We start from the raw sequence: 14,092 nt of genomic DNA, 5'->3' as shown, positions 1-14,092 counted from the left end.
AGCCTGTTGTGAATCAGAAAAGCCAGTTGTTTTCCTAGACTTCAGTGGAACATTCAAACCTTGATATCTTCAGTTCCTCAATGGTTTGTTCTGTCATGTGACTATAGCCCAGATCCATATGGTACATCCGACCTTGCTGGCAGTTCAATAGACCTGGAACTGTCAGGAAAGCACCAATTCCCACAGAAACAGAATAGCTATTTCAACCCTAGGTTTTCCCCACTGCCTTTCCCACTGAGGATAAATCATATAAAGAGCAGCCCTCTCTCCAGCACAGAATAGAGAACCAAATTTTTGTGTCCATTAGGAATGCTATTCTGCAGCCAGGCTCTCCACAACACAGTGAAAATCCTACACAAGATTCTTCTTTCCGACTCTAAGCTAATTTCAGCTTTAATACTTCCCCTCAAAATCAATGCAGAAGCAACACTACCAAAACCATATCTCTGAGCTGCTCTTCCTCATTAATATAATCCTACCATGATACTTAAGCTTATTTCATCCACTAGGAATAAAGAGTTAGTTAACGTGCACAAAACCCAGCAGTGTTAATTTAAAATTTACAAAGTGTATAGATTAAATGCAAGGATTAAGAACAGCAGATATCTTAAAGGTTCTTCCCACTCACATGGAAAACTTTTTCATCAACAAATTCCTTTTACTTCAGAGTTTTGGAAGTTGTTTTGCAATCTGACTTCAAGAAAAATGTAAGATCTAAAAATATGGTTCACAATCTGTTGCACAATAGCTACAGAAGAAATACAGTGCAATAATTAGATAATTATAGTTAATAACTCATCACTACTTTCCCACCACTTTCTTCTCCCTCTTCAGAGTAATGAAAGGAAGAAACAAGGAAAGTTTTACACAAGACACCTTCAGGCTTGTAAGCTTATTTTTCAAATCATGTCTTGTCGTGGAAGCTAGTATTACTCACATGGATGCATTTAAAGCCTTGGCACGCTTTCTACAGAAAGGCTAAACGTACCCTTTTCAGTTTCGTGTACATAATCACAGCATTTATATCATGAACTCTAGAAATGGTTTGATAAGTCAACGGTCTCCAAAGCCCTCCACAGAGCCACGTCACATGCAACGGTAGAAACTCCCCCCCTCTACCTTTCCTAGAGTAGGATGTACATATCCTTACTGCCCCTGTGCTACCTATGGCATCCAAAGAGGAGAAAACTGCTCAAAAGCCCTCTTGGTTGATCAGCGCAGAAAGACCATTTTACTGTATAAACTCATTTTCTTCTTTGTGCAAGCTGCTCTGTACATGCCAGGTGTAAGACTAGAGCTGACATTAGCACATGCAGCACAGACATTATCCAGTTCACTTGACGGAACAGAGCCCTGATAGGCAATAGTTACGTTTTTACATAAAGACCACATCCCTCTCTTTCACAAGAGATTAAAAAGGAGGTGGGAATTTTTGTTGGTGGTTTTTTTTTTTGTTTGTGGGGTTTGGGGTTTTTTTGGTTTTTGTTTTAAATCATCTGTTTCCAAGGCAGAATACTCCACATTTTTTCCAGCCGTAAGCAGAGGGTAGGAGAAAAGAACTGCTAGCAGAAGGAAAGCTATTGTGACAGTCGTCCTAGCAAACTGCCTGTGAAGGCTAAAATATGTGCATGCGCTCCCCAAGCCTTTAGGCAACTATCCCACATACCCTAGTAATTTCTCTGGGAATTAACATATTTCTTGACAACTTGACTTAGAGACTGCATATGCATAAGGGAACAGACAACAGTCAAATCACATTGCTCTGGTTGGCTCAGTGACTCAGGCTCTGGCCTTCCTCTGTGAAGGGACAGCTTGGATCACCCAACATGCTTGACTTTGAGACAATAATTTCAAAACCCAGTTTTGGTCAAGTAGAAGCTGGGGTGAAGCCACCATGTCTCATAAATCCCAGGTGACAGAGTCTTTACTGTCTTAAGTGTCTGCTCCAGTGTTTAACAGTGTTGACAATTAATCAGCATCTGAATTAATTATCAGCCAAAGTAATCGGTGTCTAAATAGTGTCAGAATTTGACTTCGTTTTTCAGCTACAAAATTTAGATGTTTTCAAAGAAATCTTTTGGTACAAGTTCCCAGACTTTGGCAGGCACCGTAGTCCATGAACCAGTTTGCTTGTCCCTTTCAGAAGTTCCTCTCGTGAACATTTCTCAGTAATTTGCATTTTCTGGCTCAGATTTTTTTCAGCATTCTTAGCTTGTTAACACCAGATTTTGATAGCATCCAAGAGTTTAATGACCTGTAGAGACTGCAGTCACTGCTTGTTCATTTGCAAAAAAGAATAGCCCAATGCTGAGGCTAAGATCCCATAGGCCAGGATGGATGGAGAGGGCATCACCATCTTGACTTACAAGGGCACATTCTGAACTGCTATTCTTCCCAGAAGCAGGAAAAGTTACGAGTTTAGCAGAATCCACTGGCTGCTCATATCTAACCCAGGTACTTACATGATACAGAGCCAGGACTGCTGATACTGCACCCCTGTGACTGTCGCTGTGACCCCTTGAATTGTGTCTGATAAGAGATGAACTAGGAAAAGAAGAGAGGGAAACATTACAGGCTGTCCATGCTTGGTTTGCAACTGCAAATAATATTTGCTTTCAAATGGAAGCCGACTACTAATACCAAGCATACTTATTTATCTGCACAGTGGATTGATGCAAGGGTGGGGGGTGACAACAGAGAAAGATGGAAACATTTGTTCTGATGCTTTTGAATTCTGTCTTTAAACTATTCACAGCTCGGAAAGGCAGCTGTTTTCTCCTCCCAACATCAACCTACTGCAATATTAGGTTATTAGATTAGCATTACTCACACACACACAGAGAGACAGGACTGGAAGAGGCATCGCCTTCTGAATCCCCTGCCCTCTCTCCCCCTCTTCCTAATTACTGTTCTCATTATTTTATGGCACTGCTTAATTTTTCTTTATTGGCAGAAAGCCTAAATTAAAGGGATTATAAATGCAAAGCTCTAAGATAGGTAGCAAGAAGTAACCAAAGCATGAACATGCTTACTACATGCTCAGGACTTGACATATCTGTTAAACAAATTCACTCAGGCTGTGACAGTTACATTTGAGGTGCGATGTACATGTTTGTATATTCATTCCTGTTGACTCTGAAACATCATGGGTGCCTACAGAGAAACAATGCTTAGTTAAGCTTCTTTACATCTTGGGCTACAAGGTAGTGTTTTAGACTACGCTACGACATTTGTTGATAGCTTAAGGTGACACGTGAGCCAACAACGTTGGCTAGGGCTGCCCTAGTTGAGTTTCTGGAGAAAAACAAAGCGCCTCTCAGCCCTTCCAGTAGGCTGGGAGCAATGCAAAGGCTCAGCCCTCCCCAACCAAGTACTCAGCCAAAGCTGGCAAAATTCCCCAGCCTATGTGAATTCAGATGCAGAATCACAAGGCTAAGGAGCCATTTCTGAAGAGACACCAGCAAGTGTGCCTCTGCTGAAGAGCATCGGACGCTTGTCTGAGGACAAGCACGCCTAAGGGGTCCAAACAGACAAGACATTCCAGTGCTGTAGAATTCTTACCCCAGAGAACACCGCTATGTGTCATCTTAATGAAATAGGGGCAAGACTCCACAAAAACATAAAAATCCTCGAGACATGAGACCCCTTCAGTCTGAGTGACATGGAAAAATAAACCCCTAGTGTCACATGCAACATGCAAGTCTGGAGACCATGCAGTAGTGAGTGTTCAACACACCACCAATGGAAAGGCTAACAACTTAACAGTAACCCGCAGGCAAAAGCAAATCAAGAGTTGATTACCGTTCCCTTCTCGTGGGGTCCCTGAATCCGTGAATAAAGTGCTCATGATTTTTTCAAAGTTGCAGCTTGGCTCCATGTTCTCAGGATCTTCAGCAAAGTGTTTCAACATCTCTCGAAGAACATCGTCCAAGGAAGTGGCTGTTTCATCAAGGATGATGCTGGCTCTGGCCAAGAACCCATCCAGGTCTCGGTGGGCTCTGACTTCCTCCTCAAAATTCTTTAATTTCAGGTACTGTGTTAAGAAGAGGTCAGAGCATTAGACAGCTATATGCAATACCTAACGGCAAAGGTCTTGGATCTGTGTAGTTCACGAGCAGTTTTGCAGAGGTTACTTACTGCCACCCAACCAGTGACTCTGGAATCACTTTGACCATTCAGATCACATTGTAGAAGAAAAGGAGTTTTATGCATTACACATTAATGCATTGAAGGTTTGCATTTTCAAGGCTTATCCTAACAGAGTGCTTATAGGTGAATGCCTATGCACCATATATATACCCTGCCATAGAAAGCAGAATTTTAAAAAATTAGGTCTTTTACCTAGGTTAAAGTACATAAGCTAGCCTAAAAACAAAATTCTTAAGGTAGCGTTTAAAATCCTCCTCAGGTTTAAATAGTTCAAGAAGTTTGCAGAAACATGGGAAAAGTTATTTGGAAGAAGTGGACTCTGTTCTCAACAGCATGAAAAGTTACCGGTATGCATCTTGGTGCAACCTAACGCAGTTGTTCTCAAACCCAGAACCATCTCTCCCCAGTGCTCCCAGTCAGGGAGCTTGAAGTGGGAGATGGGGAATGCCATCCAGCCCATCACCGTTTTTAACACTTCCTAAATTTCTATTGTTCCCACTCCCACTGAAGTTTTATTCCTTTGTGCATAACATTAAGCTTTGAATCAATTAAAAAACAAACAAACAAAAAAACCCCAAACAACAAAACAAACCAGCAGCAGCTGAAACTGTCTCAGCTATCTGGTGGTTTCCTCTGCTGTCCCAGACTTGTTGGCCTTGAGATGGAAGAAACAGCCATGCTGTATTACAGAACCTCAACTCCTTTCTGTATTTGTCAGCTGTGACGTTTGTTAATTGAGGGATCAAACTCCAAATGCATTGTTCCCATTTCACAGTCCTTGGAAATCCACACACAGAGTTAGCACTCACAGTACCAGTCAAGGACTGACAGTCCTGTCCTCTCCTTCAACAGCTTAAGATTGAGTGAGGAAATGGGAACCGCACTTTGTTATATGGATCTTCCTTCCGATGGGAAACCAGCCAGGCTTGAATGCATGTTGACGACCAGATTGTCAAGATACATTTAAAGCCTCAGTTCCCCTTAAGCTCAGTAAGAATCAAGCTCTGAATTGCTTTACAAGTCTGACACCAAGTTACCTCCACAACCAGGACCTTGGCACATTCTCCCCCAAATTACGGGACCACCCCAGAGCCTGAGTCATGGATACCCTCCTCTCACACGTACCCTCTCTACGCTTTCCATTTATAGCCTAGACACAGGGAAAAAATGCTAGTATCTCACTAATTACTGTAATTATCACAGCAACTATCAAGTTGTCAGTACACATCCATTGCAATTAGCACTGTTTTACTTCGCATCAATCACTTCTTACATAGAATCCTTGAGAGGGAGGATCCTCTGAAGGATTTCAGCTCCCACCCCAAAGGCTTTGTTGCCATCTGCTCTTAGGAGAGGAGACAGTGACACAACTACATCACAACTCCACCTAAAAGAGACCACATAACTGCAAGCGGCCAAGTCAGTCTCAGATTATCACTGCATGAGAGCAGGTTAAAACACCTATCACCATCTGTAACACTGGTGTTCATGGGGTCACCGGATGACCAGCAACCGCCTCCCAAAAATAACTCATTCTAGCTTGTCTGGCATTCAGAGTCCAACCTAGGATGTAGGTTCAAACAGCAAAGAGGCCAAATGACCTCCACATGATTTAACAAGGTGGATGGCAGAGGAGGTACCCAGGGCGGCATGAGGAAGGTTAGGAGCATCAGTGCTGAGGAGCTTTCAAAACAGCAAGAGTGGCTTCGTATCACCAACTTCTCCCATGCATGACAAAAGCCACCAGAAACAGAAAGTTGAGGGATAGCTGAGGGACAGCAGAAATGAATCAAAGGCATTCAGAAGAGGACTATTATCTGCCCACATCTCCATCAACACTGATCCTCCAGCAAGCTGTGCATGACAGCATCATTTGTTTGTTGTGGCAGGACAGCACTGTCAGCAGCTTACTGCAAGTCAAAAGGATTCAGCTCCAGCTCTGCCAGAGGCTTCAGGCAATGCCTAGGGTAAATAATTTTCCATGCCAGTCCCGTTTTACTCCTCTCCTCCTGGTCCTTCATAGGAAATAGGAGCAATACCCATCCTTATTATTACACCCATAACATTGGGGAAGATATGCACATCAAACATCACAAGCCAACTAGCCACCATGAAAGGATATAAATACATCACTCCCTGAGACAAACCAAAATCAAATTAGTGGAAGCACTGGTACAGCACTGCCTCAGAGATAGCTCCAACAGAACTGTTCCAGTCAGGACACCTGGTGGTATCCAGAGAGATTAATGATTGCTCCTTCACAAATATTTTTAGCTAGATAGTCAAGCCACACCAGGATACTTGATGCTGGAAACTTGATGCCTAAACTGCTTAGCAAGAAACCCAAGACAGCTACCCAAGAGCTGTTTTAATAGCACTGAGTATCCTTGATTGCAAAGCTGCACATTGCATCGTGGCAAGAACGGAGGCTGTTGTGCCAAAGGGGAAACACATTGAAACAACCTCCCCTAACTTCAAGAAGGTCTCTTGGCCAAAGTCATACGCTATCTGTACAAAAAAGAGCTCTGAACATTCATCAAGAAGGCCCAAAACACAATTTCTCTGCTGGGTGGCTGCTCTGGAGGCCACCTCCACTTACAGACACTGCAAGAACCTTACAAGAAGGAGTGTCTGAGAAGCATGTTGTCCTGAGCAGAGCTCTACCTATGCTCTTGCCATGGTCACTTGGGCCAATTCCCTCAAACACACTGTGATGGTGATTAAATAGTTCAAACCATGTCAAGGAGCTTCTCCTTATTTATGCCTACCAAGTGCCATGCCAGATAGCAACTTGCCCAAGACACAGATTGCTCTTCCAGCATTCCTGAGGGGGGCACAAGAACTACAGGCTACCACTAGACACAGGGAGAACCTAGCAGGGAAACATCTCCAGACAAAGCTTCTGACCTGACCATTTTTCTGCTAGCAACTCCCCCTTCCCAGACACTCAAAGCCATCTCCTCCATGACTCAGGTCCCAATTTCCTTTGCATTTGAAGTGCAAAACTTCCACTCGTCCTCCCTGGAGGCAAAAAAATAGCAATAGTATCTTTTCTCGAGCCCTGCTAAAGCATGCTAGCTCTCTGGTATTTGTTGCTCAACAGCACACTAAAATACTCAAGCATGAACTATAGGCCAGAAAAGCAGGAATCTTAGAGCTCTAAAAAGGAAAAATAAAATAGAAGAGACACTTATGCGTTAGCAGCTTCCAACTATTTCTTATCAGAGGCAGATCCTGCATTTGGGCTTAGAATTTGCACTTTAAGTGATTATGTTCTTCGGTTACTTTCAGTTAAGTGCCTACAACTCAGAGAACCTTGGCATTAGTATTAGACAAGACAAACTATTGACAGAGATATTTCCATTCCTGAGCACAGAATATCTTATTTTAACTTCTATGACTTAAAATCAAGATACATTTAATTTTTATTGTTGGTGCTGGGTTTGTTTTGGGGTTTGGGGTTTTTTTGTTTGGGTTTGAGTGTTTTTTTTTGCTGTTGTTGTTGTTTTTGGCAAGGTTTCTTCTACTAATTCAGCTATTCTTCACACTATTTTTCATCCCCCTACTAATTCAGCCTGCCGAAATACCTTTTCAGGACTTGAGCTGTCTCAGAGGTCTAAAGAAAAGCAGAGTTAGAGCGCTCTCTGGTATTCCCTAAAAAGCCCCCAAAGCTTTGTTACACAGACTTAGGAACCCAAGTTACAACCTTCAACGAAGCCTGCAATACATAGTTTACCAGGATCAGCAACGCTACAAGTTTTCATGCAGCCAGCCAGCTCCTCCAACCAGCAGACGAGGCAAGAGTCAAGACAACTTAAAGTACTAGGAGCCATGCCTCACAGCCCCAAAGACCAAGACTTCACGTGGTATTAAATATCAACCCATTTCCTCTCTGCATACTTTCTGTGTACTTTCACAGTCAGAGGTCTGTAGTAATACAGCCTACACGAGGGTTTTTTTGTATTTTCACCTTATCATTATTGAGTTAGGGTCTCAGGAGCAAGTGTAAACTAAGTGTTGTTTCCTAATCATCCTCCTAGACTACATGTTTCCAGGGAATTCACTCTTGCTGAACCTCGTGAAGGCAGACCTGATTAGCTGGAATAAACAGGAAACCAAATCACAGCAATGTCTATTGGGTGTTTCTGCTTTCGGCTCAAGAGGAGCTCAGCAGCCTGAATCTCTGTGGTGTATGTTTGGATCCCTTTGCAGGCAGCTGCAGAAGAGAAAGTGATGAATTAACATGTCAAGGAATTGTCTGGGACAAAAAGCAGTGGAAAAATCAGTATTACGGAGAAATTGTTTGGAGAACAAGCAGGACATGGCTTTTTAGGTTTAAAGAAAGACAGAGGAATTCAAGGAGGGAGGCATTAACATGCCTTCTGTTTAGGCCAGTAGAAACCACCTCCCCACCCGCCCCCCAGCATTTCAAGATTCTTTTCTCTGCTTCTAGATGATCAAAAAATAAATTGATAACACAGCATCCCTACTTACCTTCCTTGATGTGTGCAGTAACACGCAGCCAGCACTTTCACTTTCAGCTGGAAAGAGGAAAAAAATAAAATAATCAGAAGAGTGTACTATCGCAGGTACCTGACAGGCAACAGGAACCAAGCAGAAGGCTCAGAACAAGGTGAAGTATCACTTTCTTGGCAGAGAATGATCTCTGGAGAAAAGCAGAGAATCAATTTTTACAACATCTTGCATTCTGGAAGTGTAAACCAAGTGTAGGAGCAGCCTTTGGCATTATCTGATCAGTTGGGGTTTGTGTCTTGCAGCTTTTTTTGTTTTGAGGTTTGGTTTTTTTCAGATTCCCTATGTATTTCTACTCTTCGCTTCTCCCCCTACCCCCTGCCTCCTCCAAAAAAATCTAACTCCTAATCCTTTAGGTAATCATTTAATCCAATGGATCGTTGTTTGATAGATTGAGGCTAAGATTGCATGAGTCACGCTCATTTGGAAACCATTCTTGTCCTCATTAAAGAGTCAACAATAACACCCAGGCACTTCCAAGGGAGCAGGCTGCGAGAGATCACACACAGTGACTTGAAGATGAGCACATTAATGTCCTGTCAACTCACCACGCTGCCTCCATAAATCTAAGCATAAAGCAACAGAGTTCTTGGGAAAGAAAACTGCTGTTTAGAGACTATAAATGTCACTTAATATGCAGCCGAGATACAAGGACAGGGGTACCCGGGACGTTCCCAGTTCAAACTTCCAAGCGCCAACATTAACATTTTCTTCGGGTACCTAATGAAGCAATTTTTGGGGTATAAGCCAAAAAAACCCAAATAAAACCCAGGGTTTTTTTGCCACAAGACCACTCCATACTGCTTACATCCAAGGCAGCTTCTCTGCAGCATCACTAGTACCACAGGTACTGTCCATGCATCCTTCTCCTTAAGTCCTCATCTTCATACTCCCCCCAAAAACCCACAAGACTGAGCTGCTACCAAAATTATACACGAAACACATGAACAGTTTTCATTCAAATGAGAGTAGTGACAGCATGGAAAAAACCCACTGAAGACCAAAAACTTTTCCAGAGAAACCAAGCTGTGGAAAAGTACAGAGATGTAACACAGAGTTACAGCTATTCAGATGAGGTTTTTGCTTCCTTTCCAGATCTGGACTTCCAAATGCTAACCTATAAGAACTCCTGCAATCCCATTTCACAGGCTGACCACACACAGAGGCACCTTTAAGCCCAGCCCTACTACCCCTCCAAAAAATAAGCTGAGGACGCAATTCACATGAAAACACCAGAACTCCAAAAAAGCACATCATTTCTTTGCACACAGAAAGCTGCTTTAACCAAAACCATCCCTGATCAAACAGGAATTCAAGTCATGTCCACAGTGGGGTTAAAAGGCTGCAACTCAAACTGGGAACAGAGTTGACTGCAGTAGAGAAGAGGGGAAGGATTACCTTCATCTCCCACTAAACAAAATAAGCTGGTTCAGAGGCTTTGGTTACATCACCCAACTTCTCCCAAAGTTCACTCGGATGCTGTACGTGTGATTAAAAGCAGCAGTTAACTAGACAAGTCTGTTGGTGCAACAGTCCCAATTATTACTGGTTTTGACACATCCTTTGGAAGAGAAAAACTGTTTCATCTAAAAAATGCTATTTATTATTAAAAAGCAAGCACCCAAATAAACCAGAAACATCAAGCGTTTTCCCCAGGCTCTTACATTTGTAGTTCTCCAATGCTCACTTATTCAGCTTACAGCCTAATTACACATGCAAAAGCATGCTGGAAGATTTGGGAGCCATAAATATTCACGGAGAAGAAAACATGTTTTGGTTTTTCTGCTCTTGCAAGAAATAGTTCTAGAAAGACAAAAAATGCCCACAACCCTGAACAACAGCAAGCACGTGCTAAAAAGATATCTGCGTATCTGCAGTCTGTCCTTACAGATGCATGCGAACGCAACAGAAATTCATGCTGTCCTTTCATCACGAAGCAACTCTTGGTTCCTCTTATCGGTTTCAAGCACGTATCAATCTTCTGCACTGACAGTTCTCTCAGGTACTCATCTCAGATGAGCAAAGTGTTGCTTTATCAACACAAGCAAAACCATCTAATTACATGTGTCAGACCGGGATCTTTCAAACTTCTCAAAAAAGCTGTTCTGGGTATGGAGAAGATGCTTTGTAAGGCCCAGAATGCCATTCATCATTTCATCCAAGCAATACGCCACTCAGACTTGATCTAGGGAAAGGAGACAGCTGGATACGGCCATCCCAGTTCTGGGCTGTTATCTAAAAGGCTCACTGGAGTGCTATAACATTACTCGGGGATAGCAGCAAATCCAGTGGAATATGAAAAATAGAGGGGAAAAAAAAATATGCAGACACTTCCCAAGTGCTCTTCTGCCTGGCTTAGGAACCCCCCGTTTCCTTACCGCAGGGGAACCCACTAGGCAATGTGAGATAAAACATGAGGTTGCCTGTGACACATCTAGCGGGAAATAGCTTGGCTAAAGCCCAAGCCCAACCACCACCAGCCTGCCACTCATCTTCTCCTCCTTCACGGCATTATCACTGCTTCCCTCCAGTCATGCAGGGCTGAAAAGATGCAACACACTTGACCCTTGCACCTCCACAGAGGAGCCCTTCGCAGGGACAAAATGGATACAGAAAACCATGGATTCACCCTCTACTGAGAAGGAAGAAACTATCCATCGACCATCAACTACATCTTGCTACCAGGAGTGATAACTAGATCTCATACCTCAATGTCAGGATTAAGCTTACTTAAACAGAAAAGTCAGGGACACATAAAATTTTCATTTCTATTTTTGTGGTCCTCCTTGCTGGACAAATGAGGCTGCAAAAGCCTATTTTCAGCAAGCTAGCTAGCTAGCTACAGGCATTATTGTCTCTGTCCTCGTACACAGTTAAAGGAGAGCTGCCAGGGGTGGCCGACCTTATCTGTTAGGCTGCGCTCCAGGTCCTGCCCAGGGGAAAACCAAAAAGTCAGCAACGCATCTCCGACATCCCCTGGCAGCCACATCAAGGCGACACGCACATCCCGAATTTCTAGGATGCATGCACACAAACACGCAGCATTACTGAATACGCTACAAGTGACTCGCTGGGAGTTCACTTCAGTTTTAGCAACACTGATGAATTGCCAACATCGGACTTACACTTGTGGTCTCGTGTCAGCACATTCGGAGCCCTGCCAGGGCACTGTGGCATGCCTCCATTTTTTATCTACCACCATTTGCAGAAGAACAGGACCCATCCAGCTTCTCGACATGAACAAGGAGATTTAATACTTGCAAGCAAGAACTGTAGCAGGAAATTTATTTCCTATACTCCAAAGCTGTTTCATTCCAGCTGCCCTTTACATAACATCCCTGATAGCAACCCAGAGAAATAAAATCCCTTACTTGCTTCCCCTCCACCCCTGTTTAGATAATGACATCTATGCAAAGACAACCCTGAAAACAAACCCATGAAAGTCATATGCCAAAGTTTAAGGCTTTTCACCTTTTGCCTTAAGAGATCTCCTTTCACTTAGGATCTCCTTTCCATCCCTTCCCTTGTACAGGCCCCCAGTGCTGCCTTTAACACCTGAGAAGACCCAAAAGTCTTTGAAGCGAAGGCACCACTGGATGTCTATAGCATCTTAAGACCATATTTTTCTTGGGGATAAAAGGAGCAGAAGTTGGAGAGCAGGAACTTTTTGGCTGTGCAGGTGTCAATGCATGTTACTTTAGATCTACCAGCACAGTAAATAGGCTACTAAATCAGAGCAGAATACTGCATTAGCACTACCATGGTTTTCTCAGCCAATTTTCTCAGAAAATACCAAGGATCTTGTGTAAGTGGAATTATTTAAGGTTTGAGGGTTTTTATTATAAAATCCCCTTTTCTATCTTGGCTTTCTTCTGGGGTCTGAGCAAATCTAAGCCTCATTCACTTCTGTTGAACCACACTGGAAGCAGCAAAAACTGTTCTGCTTTTAGAATCTGTTGCCTTAAAAAAAAATAAATAAAAACACATCAGCACATGGCATGACAGGAGCTTGTTAGGAGCAGTGGAGATACCTCTAACTCACCACTGGCAGTGAGGGCTTGCACAAGCAGGATCTCAAGGGGATCCTCTGTTTTGCTGTCCTGCCACGGCTATGCCAAGTCCGGACTCATCCCCATCAGACTTGAGTAATTTTCGTTAAATATCGTCAGATAAATAATTGTGCCCCAACTGTCCCACATTCCCACAATAGGGTGGAGGGCTGAGCTGCAGCAGAAAGCCTAAAAATCAGCTGGGTTCATCCTTTTTAAACCTACACTGAGGTTAAAGGCAGGTGGGAATACGCAACTAGCTGCAAGTTTCTGGAGCAGGCTGGAAAGGAGCAGGCAGGGTGGGGAGGAAAACCTCACCTGAGTAATGCTCAGCACAGACATCACAACAGCTGGACAGGTGAAGGATTATCACCTCGCACTCCTCTCTGGCCATTGCAGGGGAATTGGAAAGAGAGGTGGACAGCACAGACTGACCAGGGCTCTTGCACAGAGCCAGGGACAAGAGAAGAGCACCAAGCGCTGTGTCACTTGTCACACCCTCCAACTCCTGGGTGCACACACTACAAAAGCAAAATTTTTTTTTTTTTAAAAAAGCTGCATTAGGTTTTGTCATTAAGGTTGAGGCAGGGGGAAATAAGGGGGCATTTTTCCATGCCAACTGGAGGGACAGGGTGTTCAAAATGCCAGGGGAAGGCTGCCCCGAAGCAAACCCAAGGTGAAGCACCTGAAAGGGAGAACACTGCCTTCATGCAGAACCACTCACATTACCCAACCCCCCCCCCGCGCCTGCCTTGGCTTCGTAAGCACCGCTTTGAAAACACCCTCGTCAGGAAATTCGGAGGGAGGCCATCTCCCCCCCCGCGACACAATCGGTGTATCCACTTTCCATTAAAGAGTATAGGAAGCTTCGGGAGCCCAACATCCCACGCTGACATCAAACTGCTAAAACAGGAGTTATCAGATGGAACGCGTGGGTCAGCATTGTGCCTCGAGACATAAAAAGGACCTTGGTATTAATGTGAGGAAATGTGACTATTGTGTGCAGAATGATACCCATTCAGGCCCAGACCACTTGTCTCTGGACGCTACTCTCTCTGGAATATCCTTGGCGCCAGCATCTAGCATTTCTCCTCGTCCCCTTAAAGAAAAAAAAAGTCATCTCGGCAGGGGCTGGGCCATGAGTTAGAGGGCTGTGTTTTGCTCGGAGCGGCAGCAGCAGGCGTGCACGTGTGTGCCTCTGGAGCGGATTACAGGAAACTGTTGATTCTCCGTATCTAGGAATGATCAATTGTCCAGAGGGTGGAACAGGCTTTAATTTCTCATGTAGCGTAAATCATGTTCCGTTATTTCCCCCACACACCCCGACAAAGCCACATCCTGCTTTCCAATTGGCTTTTCGC

The 14,092-nt window shown here is 43.7% G+C and overlaps 1 protein-coding gene across 3 annotated transcripts in view; it reads right to left on the bottom strand.

Annotated features, from left to right (window-relative positions):
- The window catches only part of SLC4A11 (solute carrier family 4 member 11), a 98,154-nt gene that overhangs the window by 49,450 nt on the left and 34,612 nt on the right, over positions 1-14,092 (bottom strand). For 2 of the 3 annotated variants that reach the window (XM_075044380.1, XM_075044215.1), the window contains exons 4-7: positions 8,644-8,690; positions 3,802-4,033; positions 3,091-3,153; positions 2,463-2,544 (exon numbers count right to left, since the gene is read on the bottom strand). In XM_075044380.1, the coding sequence (XP_074900481.1) occupies positions 2,463-2,544; positions 3,091-3,153; positions 3,802-4,033; positions 8,644-8,690 (424 nt within the window). The remainder of the gene's footprint in view (positions 1-2,462; positions 2,545-3,090; positions 3,154-3,801; positions 4,034-8,643; positions 8,691-14,092) is intronic. The other variant, XM_075044304.1, reaches the window with a different exon arrangement.

This window comes from Buteo buteo, chromosome 1 (genome assembly GCF_964188355.1).
Source record: "Buteo buteo chromosome 1, bButBut1.hap1.1, whole genome shotgun sequence".
NCBI classification, from domain to species: domain Eukaryota; kingdom Metazoa; phylum Chordata; class Aves; order Accipitriformes; family Accipitridae; genus Buteo; species Buteo buteo.
The sequence above is the reverse complement of the archived record's forward strand: the minus strand, read 5'-3'. Positions and strand labels throughout refer to the sequence as shown.